This window comes from Tympanuchus pallidicinctus, unplaced genomic scaffold (genome assembly GCF_026119805.1).
Source record: "Tympanuchus pallidicinctus isolate F22 unplaced genomic scaffold, pur_lepc_1.0 scaffold3, whole genome shotgun sequence".
NCBI lineage: Eukaryota > Metazoa > Chordata > Aves > Galliformes > Phasianidae > Tympanuchus > Tympanuchus pallidicinctus.
In genome coordinates this window covers 73,452,750-73,464,770 of record NW_026294747.1, presented here as the reverse complement: position 1 = coordinate 73,464,770, position 12,021 = coordinate 73,452,750, and the positions used below count along the sequence as shown (strand labels likewise).

General features: G+C 40.6%; 1 protein-coding gene across 22 annotated transcripts in view; it reads left to right on the top strand.

The window, feature by feature from the left end:
* SVIL (supervillin) overlaps window positions 1-12,021 on the top strand; it is a 133,001-nt gene that overhangs the window by 117,978 nt on the left and 3,002 nt on the right. For 21 of the 22 annotated variants that reach the window (XM_052693781.1, XM_052693783.1, XM_052693780.1 and 18 more), the window contains 10 exons: window positions 46-191; window positions 913-1,088; window positions 1,187-1,331; window positions 1,672-1,948; window positions 3,613-3,764; window positions 4,958-5,063; window positions 5,844-6,051; window positions 6,712-6,845; window positions 7,543-7,698; window positions 8,105-8,248. In XM_052693781.1, coding sequence (XP_052549741.1) covers window positions 46-191; window positions 913-1,088; window positions 1,187-1,331; window positions 1,672-1,948; window positions 3,613-3,764; window positions 4,958-5,063; window positions 5,844-6,051; window positions 6,712-6,845; window positions 7,543-7,698; window positions 8,105-8,248 — 1,644 coding nt within the window. Of the gene's footprint in view, window positions 1-45; window positions 192-912; window positions 1,089-1,186; window positions 1,332-1,671; window positions 1,949-3,612; window positions 3,765-4,957; window positions 5,064-5,843; window positions 6,052-6,711; window positions 6,846-7,542; window positions 7,699-8,104; window positions 8,249-12,021 lie in introns of those variants that run through there. The other variant, XR_008209128.1, reaches the window with a different exon arrangement.

Below are 12,021 nucleotides of genomic sequence, written 5' to 3'. Positions count from 1 at the left end.
CTCTAAAAAAAAAAAATAATTATATTGGACAATCTTTTCCTTAAGCTGCTGGAAGACCTGAAGAGGATGAAATGTATGAAGCTGCCATAATAGAAACTAATTGCATTTACCGTCTTGTAGAAGATAAACTCATTCCTGAAGATGACTACTGGGGAAAGATGCCAAAATGTACCCTGCTACAACCAAAAGAGGTATTGTGCCACTTACTGCTACTGTGGTAATTGCAGGAACAGACAGCTGATATGACTCCAAATGCTCATGGAGATGTTCATTGAAAATGGGCTCCTCTGTGTTTGGGAAAAGCTTCTGAATATACTGTTGTCTACAGCTTGCTGCAAGTCTTCACAAATCTGATCATATCTTTAAAGTGAAATACTGTTCTAGGAAATGTTAATCTTTTAGGCAACAGTGGCTCTTCTCACTCTGAAGTCATGAAGTACAAAACAAGTAGCATTTTATTGAATGTACTGACATTGCTGCCTATTGGCTGGTCCAGTTACCCGCGCTGTATCAGCATTCCCCTGTTGGAGGAAAAGCATAGGTGTAAACCTCAGGGAAAGTTGCTGTAGTCAGATAGCATTTGGTCATAGAACAGAATCAGTTCTTGCATAGCCATAGCTCTCTGGTCTGCTAGCAACTTAGCTACCACCTAAGGATATACCTCGTAGCATCCCCAATACTTAGTTCCAGTCATTCTCAATTTCTAACTGCCACGGTGTATACCATAGCCTTATTTTCATTATAATGGTAGCTGTTAGTATCACTGTCGGTACTCTGATATTTGGAGGAGCTTGAGTTAAACACACTGTCAGCTTGTGGCACCAGGAAACTGGAGGATCAGGGCATTACCTAACTTGATGGTGTGTTACTGAAATGATTTTTTGGGTTTGTTTTTTTCTATTTGTTATTCAGGTGCTCGTATTTGATTTTGGCAGTGAAGTGTATGTTTGGCATGGAAAGGAAGTTACTTTAGCACAAAGAAAAGTAGCATTCCAGCTGGCAAAACACTTGTGGAATGGCACCTTCGACTACTCAAATTGTGACATAAATCCTCTGGACCCAGGAGAATGCAATCCCCTCATACCCAGGTACCAAAATTCAAGTTTAGTCTTATTTCAGAAACATTGGTTTCTTTCCCTTCTTTCAGTGTTAAATTTGATTCTTTTTCTTATATTGCCTTGTACAGAAAGGGACAAGGACGTCCAGATTGGGCTGTGTTTGGCAGGCTCACAGAACATAATGAGACCATACTGTTCAAAGAAAAATTCCTTGATTGGACAGAGCTGAAGAAACTCAATGAGAAGAATTCTAGTGAATCCCTTCACCAGAAGGTGCATTTAATAAGCATGCTAGGTATTTCAAACTAGATGGCCTAGCTGGGATGGAAGCCAGGGAAGCTTGTTCTTAAGAATGCAGAGCACTTTCTTTATCTTGCGGGCTCTGACCTGAGGGTCAGAACATCACCAGCTATAGTGTGAAGCCACAGAAGTGTTTTTTATTAGTGCTGAGCAAGTCAGTGAAGACTGACAAGGTGGCTTTGACAAGGCATCAGATGATGACAAGATAGAAAGCAATGAAATATGCAGGAGTCAAAATATTCAGTGGAGCTGTGTAGTACGGGAAGGGGGGAAAGGCTATGCTCAAAGAAATCTGTTCTGTGTTTTCTCGCAGGAAGAATCCAAATCTGATTCTAAACCATATGATGTCATGCTAATGGTTCCTGTGCCTCAAACTGCTGTAGGCACAGTTCTGGATGGAATGAATATTGGCCGGGGCTATGGACTTGTAGAAGGAGAAGATGGGAGGCAGTTTGAAATTATCACTGCGTCTGTGGATGTCTGGCACATCCTGGAGTTTGATTATAGTAGACTGCCTAAACAAAGCATAGGACAGTTCCATGAGGGAGACACATACGTGGTGAAGTGGAAGTACATGGTGAGCACTACAGGTTAGTGAACAATTCTGTTTCATCCTGCTGAAACACTGATAAGTGCAGATAAAACAGTTCCTGTTAGTGCTGAGATCCAGCACTATATGAAACTATTGTAAAGGTTAGAAATGCTAATTTAGTCTTCCTAGGCCTTGAAGTAAGAAAAAAAAAACACACACAAAAACAGTAGTTATTTTTCATACCTGAAGTGCAGTACTGTGTATCTCTGCTTTTGCCCAACAGTGGTTGTACACATTCACAAGACAGCTCATTAAGCCAGAATTGTGCCCACAGCTTAGCACCAAAATGACTAGACATCTGGATACGGGAGAGGTAGGCTTAGCAACCAGGAAAGCCTTTGTTGGGTAATGGAGAACAGGAACAATGACAGGAAGAGTCCTTGCCAACTCAATGCCCTTACTGCCATTTTTGCTGGAAACCCTTTTCTATGGGTTTCAGGCTCAAATAAACAATTTTGACTATGTTCTGACAAAGTGCCTGACAGCAGCAGGTAAATGTTGAAAATCAGCTCGGTGTGCTCATTGGAACTCTCCCTTCTGGCACTAAAATAATAAGTGCCATTTGTGATCAGTAAAATAGAAATAATCTAAAAAAGGATTGCTCTGAGTAGGAAAACATCAAAGCTAGTTGAAAGCAGTAAAACAGCTATACAGCCTCAGGCTTATAGCCAAAAAACATAGCAAGGTCTTTTTCAGCATTATTGACTTCTGATACTGGTGAATCCAAGAAAAACACAAAAGCCTGTAAGCCGTGGGAGAAGTGTATAACACTACTATTGAACTGTAAACAGTCTCTTAATCCAAAGGGCTGGAAATATATTCCATCAGTCCAAAAAAGAATACATTTTTGTGTAGGAGGCAGTACTTTTATGGGCTGAATGCACAGTTCCGAGTGAAACCATACATTTTAGATACGACTAGTAGCTTGAATATTCTCAATTTAAAAAATAAAACCAGGATACTGGCTCTTAAGTATTTGAATTGGATTTCTGGTCAGCACATTTTTAGGAATCTGGTTGAAAGCTCTTGGTTTTGAATTAATTACGTTATCTACTATTCACCAGTAAGAATAAAATATTTCATAACTGGTTTTATTGTTGAACTTCACTTACTCTACACATCATTTTAAAAAGCTTACCAAATAGTTCTCTTATATGACTGCAAAATACTTCTTTGGTTTCTTTTGTTCTGTAGTTTTCCTTTACCAAGAAAGTTTTCTTTTATGCCTGTAGCTTTCTCAACTGTTGCTATTTCCAGTATTGCTCAGCAGCCAGCTCTTTTGCTGCCAAAGAACAGTGTGTAATGTGGAAAATGAGCCATAAAGCACTCTTCTGATAACTTGATGGGACATACCATTTCACATGCTAATTTGCTCAAGTGCTTGTTAGTGATTTTGTTCCAGGTACTACCACTTCTTTCTATATGCTCTCTCTTTTTGGTTTACGTGAGCATCTCTGCACTTGGGCTTACATCCACCCAGTGAGGTAATACCAGCTTTGCATAAGAGCATGCTGGCTTGGTGGCCTGATGTTCCTCCAATTGGTTGTTTCATCTTTCCTGTTCTGGCCAGGGTAGCGCTGAGCTGGCAGATGAGATTAAACCACGTGCTGCTTAAACCTGCAGACAACGTACTTTCTTCAGCACGTGCTTTCTGTTTTGCAGTTGGAAGCAGACAAAAAGGAGAGCAACAAGTAAGAGCGGTTGGAAAAGAGAAATGTGTGTATTTCTTTTGGCAAGGAAGGCACTCCACAGTGAGTGAGAAAGGGACATCGGCACTGATGACAGTGGAACTTGATGAGGAGAGAGGAGCACAGGTGAGCTTCCTGCAGATCTTGGTGGCTGGCAAGAGCTGCCAGCCCACAGAGTCACTGGCAGAAAGCATGGGTGATCTTTTTTGCCTCCTCTCTTTCTGTAATGATATCCTTGCAGGTGAAATTAGCTAGCCTTCAAAATTACTTTTGGCTTTAGTCCAGCTTCCAGAGATGCATCAGTCTTCTTTATGGATCTTCATTCCCCACTCTCAATTATAAATACTATATTTTTGAGAATGGCTGAGGAAAGACATCTTCTCTCCTCCCTCTTAGAAAGAAGTGAAGCACAGTGAAAGAAATTTGTGCCTTCCCTTTCCATGTATCCAGACAACAGAATGTGTTCCTAGCACTGGGAGCAGGAGAAGCACTCTGTTTTGTTGAACTCTGTCAGGAGCATTTCTGCAAGGCTAAAACATGAAAATACATTTGAAATCAAATTTTCAGTTTGTTTACTCTGTCATTATGGAGGAGATTGCCTTATTTTATAAAAATTCTAGCAACTGCACATACAGCTAATTTAAAGAGTATAGACTTGGTTGTTAGGCTGAGTTCAGCTTTGCTGCTAAGAGCACACAAAATTAGGAGATTTAAAGTTAATCTCTGCACCTTGATAAAGCTGTAATTAATTCTTGAGCAGCAGTGTAAACATGACTATTAAGCCATGAGTTCACAGACAAGATTTGCAAACACCATGTGACCCAGTGTGTGGGATGCTGTGCAACCTAACTGATTTAACAATTTGCTATCACAGTTTCACAGTCAGAATTTAACAAGGAATGTGCATGTTGTCACATAAGCCAGTTCTACAGCAAATTGTAAGCTTTCCTGAGTTCCTGCAGTATTTCCCAAACAGTTTCAAAGAATATCAGGCAAGATGGCCCAGTCTTGTAAAGAATTCAAATAGTGGTTAAATTAAACTAATATGAATTAAAGTTCATTTGGTATTTTTTATCCTCTGAAACTCTTAATTGTTGGATTCCAGATAAGGTTTCTTTTAATATGTAGGTCACATATGAAACTCATTGCATGTCAACACATATGGTAATTTTCAACGATATTCAGCCAAGTGTGAGAAAAGCCACGTTTGTGGGTGGCTGTAACAGTATAATTTTTAATGAACCACAGGAAATAGTTCTCCCAAGACCATATGGTTGCTTCATTTTTTTTAATGGATAGTGGTGCTTTCCAATTTCCAGGTACAAGTGCTTCAAGGGAAAGAACCACCATGCTTCCTGCAGTGCTTCCAAGGAGGGATGATAGTGCATGCTGGAAGAAGGGAAGAGGAAGAAGAAAATGCACAAAGTAAATTACTGTTCGTTAAGAGTTTCTGCCCCACAGTCTTTTCTTAGCCTATTGTGAAGGACTTTGTGTTCAGTCTCAACTACCATACTCTGTAGAAAAGAGCCATGAATGCCATGAATACCATGAGACTGCTTTGCTGTCAAGGTAGTTTATATCTTCCCTGGGCCTAGAGTGCACTCTGTCAGCCAAGAGCGAGCTGACTTCATTGTATTGATGCATGCATAAATTGTTCTAGTTGGTTTTTAATTAAGCAAAGTGCCTCTTTGCATTAAAATATTCTTTTCTACATACTCTAGGAAAAAGAGCATTTTTATGAGCAGCTCTGTGACTAATGCAAAATTAAGCTTTTGTTACCCATTCATTGCACTTTGCAACATATTCCTTGACGTAGCTTGGAAATTTTCCAGTTCACTTCTGAATGCGACCTGCTGTGCCTAAGGTGCACAGAAAAAGAGATGCTGAATACAATGACTACTCGTTTTGTTTCCCTTTTTGTTCCTGCAAGTTAAAAAGGAACAGAATCTTGACTCTTCTGCTCTTAACAGAGCAGACGTGACTCTTGAAGTCTCTCTCATAGCAAGGTTTCATAAAGCACTTTCTTCTGCAGCAGTTTCTCAAGTAATTTTAACCAAACCTGATGCTTAGTTTATTCTATAACAATAGAGGAACACAACATGTGAAATTTATCTAGTATGAAAACAGCTGTTCCAAAGCAGAGGTCTTGAATTTTCAATTCCGTGTGACTGTATAATACCACTGCACTGTTCCTGTCTGCTCCAGGTGACTGGAGACTATATTGCGTGCGAGGAGAAGTTCCCAATGAAGGAAACTTACTTGAAGTAGCATGTCACTGCAGCAGCCTGCGTTCCCGGACATCCATGATTGTCCTCAATATAAATAAAGCTCTTATCTACCTGTGGCATGGCTGCAAAGCACAATCTCACACCAAGGATGTAGGAAGAACAGCAGCCAATAAAATAAAAGAACAGTGAGTGCCTGACCTATATTTTGGAGATGTTTATATAAACTACCAATTTACTTAAAATAGTCTGCCTTGTATAACAATTGAAATAAATAAAGCTGTCCTCTGAGTACAATTGCAGTATGTGCATGCTTGATAAGAAGGAGGAATGGCAGGTAACTGATTCAATGGAGTGGGGAAAATGTGTTCTGTGATCACTTCAGGTGAAATTCACTTATTCATCCTACTGTACTAATTATAGTTGCAAAAAACATCTCTTTCCACATGGAGGGAGAATTTCCATATTTGAGTAGCAAACTAAATCCCAGCTGATAGGATTAGAACCGAGAGGAAGATGTGCCTTGTGAATAAGTGATTGCAAGTGAATTTAAGAAAGCATGCAAGGAGGACAGCAGTAATTACAAACTTGAACAGTGAGCTCCTGTGAGCGTCTACTCCTCCTTGGGTATGTGATGTTATGAGAATGATTGTTGGAATTCTGTGTCTTGTTTACTGATAACTTTTGTCATCCTTTTCCAAAAGATCATGATGACACAATGCACAAAAAGCCTATGAGGTGGCTTTGGGTTCTAGTAAAACCTGAGCCAGCAAGTGTGTGGTGTTTATGTGGTGGTAATTGGAGCAGGGAGAAAAATTGGATTCACTCTCTTTCTTTGTGTTTTGCAGATGTCCGCTGGAAGCAGGGCTGCACAGCAGCAGCAAGGTGACAATACATGAATGTGATGAAGGGTCAGAGCCTTTGGGATTCTGGGATGCATTAGGAAGGCGAGATCGAAAGGCCTATGATTGCATGTTGCAAGGTAGACATGCATTCCTGAGTTTGGCACTTCCACTTTACTTTACTGGTCTATAGTATTGTCAGATTTAATGTACAGGTTTTGAAGAACTTCTTCCCTTTGATGAGTTGCTAACAAAAAAATCCCAACCTCTACCGAGTTAAGCAATACTCTTCTAGAAAGAAAGTGCTGGAAAACAAGTGTTTCATTTTCTTCTCACCCCCTTCTGCAGCCCCTCTGTGTTTATGCAGCATGGAGCAACAGTTAATGCTGTTACCTACACATTTTACTTCTGTTCTGAAGGGATTAGGGAGCTGTTCTGCACAAATTCTTGTCCAGTCTTTGCTTTCAAACTGCCAGCAAGGGTAGCAGGAGACTTGATTTACAAAGTGGAAAGTAGGCTTTGAGAAGGGATTGCTTCACTTAAGCTGAAACAGCCAGTTATGAAACGGCTGATTGTAACTAGCCAGAGCCATATTCAAACTGATGGCAGCCAGCCTTTTACCTCAAGTTCATCACAACTGCTGCCAGTCCCCCAAGACATCTGGTTATCTTTCTTGATTTTTGAAAAAACAGAGAACTTACAATCACTCTAAAATATATATATATATATATATGATACTTTTATTTATTTATTTATTTATTCATTTATTTATTTTTAAACATTCATCTCCATCATTTCCTATCGAAAATCTTTTTTTCTTGTTTTTCTTCTTTCAAGATCCGGGAAAGTTTAATTTCACCCCCCGCCTGTTCAGCCTCAGTAGTTCTTCGGGAGAATTCTCAGCCACTGAGTTCGTTTACCCTTCAAGGGACCCTGCTGTCATCAATTCTATGCCCTTCTTGCAAGAGGATCTTTACACTGCCCCACAGCCAGGTATCTGCTTTAATATACTTCTGTAACTGAAAAACAGATAACTGTATCATGCCTTGGGCAGCAATTCAGTTACCGTAATCACTTCTAACTTGATTTATAGCAGGAAAATGTGTGTATGTGATGTTTATGCAGCATTAAGCAATGAGTAATTTCTTCATGATAAATATGCTGAGAATTAATCAAATATATTTGTATTTCAAAAGCTTGCTATAAAAATACCTTGTTTATATCAGAAAATCAGAGTTCAGCTGAGGTTCAACTGGATGAATAACAAAAGGGATTGGTAAGCTTCAAAATGATCCTGTTCTGATGCAGACAAGCATGTAAGGCTGATGTTGTTCAGGGAATTCCAAGAACTAGAATTCCAGAGTGGTAATGGCGGGTTTGCTTTTTTTTTTCTGCATAGCACTGTTCCTTGTTGACAATCACCATGAAGTGTACCTGTGGCAAGGCTGGTGGCCTGTGGAAAACAAAATTGCTGGATCCGCTCGAATCAGATGGGCTACAGACAGGAAATGCGCCATGGAGACAGTGCTCCAGTACTGCAAAGGTAACAGATGGCTGTGCCTGGCTGTTCTGTGTGTGCCATTCTTTTCTGTCCCAAGCTAGGGGCTGCTCAATTAGGTGCTCCCCTGATAAACACTAATGTATTTGAAGATACATTCTCCACTCTTTATTAGCAAATAATTTGCCCAGTAATGCCATTATTCCAAGTTGCCACGTTTCTCTGGTGACCCATTTCTTACAGGAAAGGCTTTTTTTCCCCGTGTTCTCATTGTGGGAGCATAGTTCAGATTTCTCAAAGGGAATTCTGAGAACAGAGCCACTTAAACTTGCTTTCTCTCTAGCTCCTCTTAGATTCCATAAGCTTATGTGTGTCAAAAGTCTAAATGAAAAATGCTTTTTGCTGATATAACTGGGTTTTGATTTACTGGGGGAGATGGAAAGACTGAAGATCAAGAACAAGTGTCACAAAGAAACAGATGGCTATTGGAAAAGCTGGAACACAGAGCTAAGGCCCTTGCTCGGTAGTTTCCTAGAATCATTTATACAAGGCAGAGTTACTGCTGCTCAGCATGCAGTCATTCAAGCTGTAATTGATGGTCATGTAAAAGTCATCTGGCCAGATTCATTTCTGCACTAGTAGAGTTTTTTTGAAATGTTGCAGTGCTTTCATCTCGTTTCATCTAAGGTTATGTGAGACTGGAAACAGACCTTGCATCTTCCAACAGAGGATGAATAAAGAAAGGTGGGGAGAGAAGAACAGCCATGTTTGGTCAACTCAGAGCAATTCTCACTGGAACAAGTTACCCAGGTTACTAACTGGTGCAAACTTTCCTCATGCAAGGAAAGGCTGATCTCAGATGACACTGATTTTTTTTCTTTCTATAACAAATAATCTTTACAACTTGTGACCAAAGAGCAATATCCATGTTGGATTCCATCCTTATAAAGATAAAACCAGTCTCCTTCCCAGTCTGCAGGTCCAATAGGAATAGAAGCAGTTGCTATGTTTCTATTCTATTTTGTACCCCTCTACTCAGCTCGTGTGAGGCCCCATCTGCAGTACTGCGTCCAGGCCCGGGGCCCCCAGTGCAGGAAAGATGTGGAGCTCTTGGAACAGGTCCAGAGGAGAATGGTCACTAAGATGATCAGAGGGCTGGAGCACCTCTCCTGTGAGGAAAGGTTCAGGGAACAGGGCTTGTTTAGACTGGAGAAGAGAAGGCTCCAAGGGAGACCTCATTGTGGCCTTCCAGTACTTGAAGGGAGTATATAAACAGGAAGGGAAAGGCTGTTAACAAGGGTGGATAGTGATAGGACAATGGGGAATGGTTTTAAACTGAGACAGAGGAGGTTTAGGTTAGATATTAAGAGGAATTTTTTCACTCATAGGGCGGTGAAGCACTGGCACAGGTTGCCCAGGGAGGTTGTGGATGCCCCATCCCTGGAGAAATTCAAGGCCAGGCTGGATGTGGCTCTGGGCAGCCTGGTCTGGTGGCTGGTGACCCTGCACATAGCATGGGGTTGGAACTAGATGAGCATTGTGGTCCTTTACAACCCAGGCCATTCTATGATTCTGTGATGATTCTATGATTCTATGATTCTATTCAGTGGCCTGGTGTCACTGAGGGAAACTGGTAACACCTGGAAGGAGACAGCTGAAAACCACTGTGAGAGACACTGCAATGTGACCCTTCTGAGACTGTGTTACTGCTCTGTGTAGCTGATCTTCTGGTGTCCCTGTCACTGTCCAGCCAAAACAGCAGCATGTTTAGGAATAGGGGGCTACAGTCAAGGCAGTAGATGGAAACGTCTTTAGCTGGGATGGCTGAATTCCTAAAGAAGAGGCTAGCCACTTCCTTCTCCCACTGCATCCCCCTAGGTTGTCTCTTTTTTGCCAGTCAGAATGAATGATTGTAGGCACCTGTAAGATCATTTCATACCGTATGCTTCCCAGCAGAAGTGAATGTCAGCATAGAGGACAGAGCCCATACAGTGAAATGCCTGGAGCTCCTCAGCAGGCACTGAGAGAGATGGAAATAAGATCCCCCCCAGGCTGTGTTTCTTACACAGTGCTGTAATCTTCTGCCAGTAAAAATCATGTTTTCTGGCCCCAGCAAAAAATGGAATCTGATATACATGTTGAGGTTTGGATACTTTCTAGATTTCTTGAACATCACTGACTTAGATGATGAGAAAAGGGGGTTAAATTTGCTGCATCTCAGTTTGCACAGTTAAAAGCTCTTCAGTGACTTCTTGTGGGTCTGAACTATAGCATATATGTCATAGGTTTTTTGCTGGATGCAAACTTTTTAGCCCCTGACTATAATTTTGCAGCAGTAAGAGCTTTTTCCCCTTTGGTTGGATGGGTACAGAGCAAGTTTACTACCCTTAAAGATCAATACTACTTGTACTATTTCTGTGCCAAATTTGATGTAACAGAATCATAGAATGGGACCTTTTTTGCTGTCCCATCACTTCCATGATCTAGCATTGGGCTGTTCTGTCAACCAGTTCAAAATTTCATTGCTTCAGGCTACCAGGGCTGACTTAAGATCTACTTATGTGTCATTACTTACTAAGGGGGTGAGATTAAAAACCAACAGATTAAGTGTAGGAAATATTCTGATTGGTATACAAGTAGAGTGATTAGAAGCATAAGACAACTCTTCTTTCTCCATTTCTTTCATCCTCTACTTCCCTCTCACTCCTCTCTTTCCTGGGTTGCAATGTTTAATCACGTGATGGTATGAAAAAGATTGATAACCTCCTCTGGATATCCCTTGAATATACCTAACAATTCTCCTTATGCATAAATCTTAATTTAATTCATCAGAACGTCGTGAAATGATTTTCTATGGTTTTATCCTTTAAGTCAGCAATCTGGAGTACTGAACTGCAGACAGCAGGAGAGAGAAAAATTGGTCTGACCATCAGTGACTATGACTGTGGAGACCAGCTTGTGATGAGGGCAGAGTTCATGCAATGAAATTGTTCATCTGTTTATGTAGGAAGTCAGTCTTATGAGATGGCTGTGCCTATACTGGCCCATTATCACTTGCAGCTCTCCTTTTGTATCTTGACTGAACTACTGAGACAGGAGCAGTTCAACCAGAGCAGACTGGCATATTTTTGAAGCACAGAGTTTTAAAGTACCTGTTGAATTTTTAAGTACTTTGGTACTTTGGTACTTTTAAGTACCATGAATAATTCATGGTAGAGTGAACAAATAAACCACAGTGCAAACACCCACGTGTAAGAGAGGACTTAGCATCAAGTATTCAGATAATAAACCTCCTGTCTAAATTGTGTGTTTGGAGCATTCACATTCTAATACATTTGTTTGACTGCTCCATAGAGCTTTTTCTCTACTGTTCAATTTCATGCTAACATGCTCTCTCTAATCAGCTTGCTACCAATACTTGATGTTAAGCCAAACCTGTAATGTTGACATTTAACAAGCTTACTGGAACAACAATGTCCAGCCATGCTCTCCATTTGCATTCAGCATAGGTGTTACATCAGTGCTGTGGGGTGCTCCCTAGCAGATGGTAGGTGGCCATGTTCTTTCAGATCTTCCCACAAAAATGAAGACCATATGGTGGAGACTAAACAAAGTCATCCTTAGCAGATTGATATTTTCTTGAGTAAATCCTTATTTTTTAAAGATGCTCTGGAATTACATATAGAATTTTGCAAGAAGATACAGCTTTCAGAAGCAAGGTTGTGTGATACTGTTGTGTTAGTTTCTCCTGATTCTGGACTTGGCAACATGTTCAGCTTTTCCATCTCCTGTCTGGAAAAACAATCTGATTAGAGTGA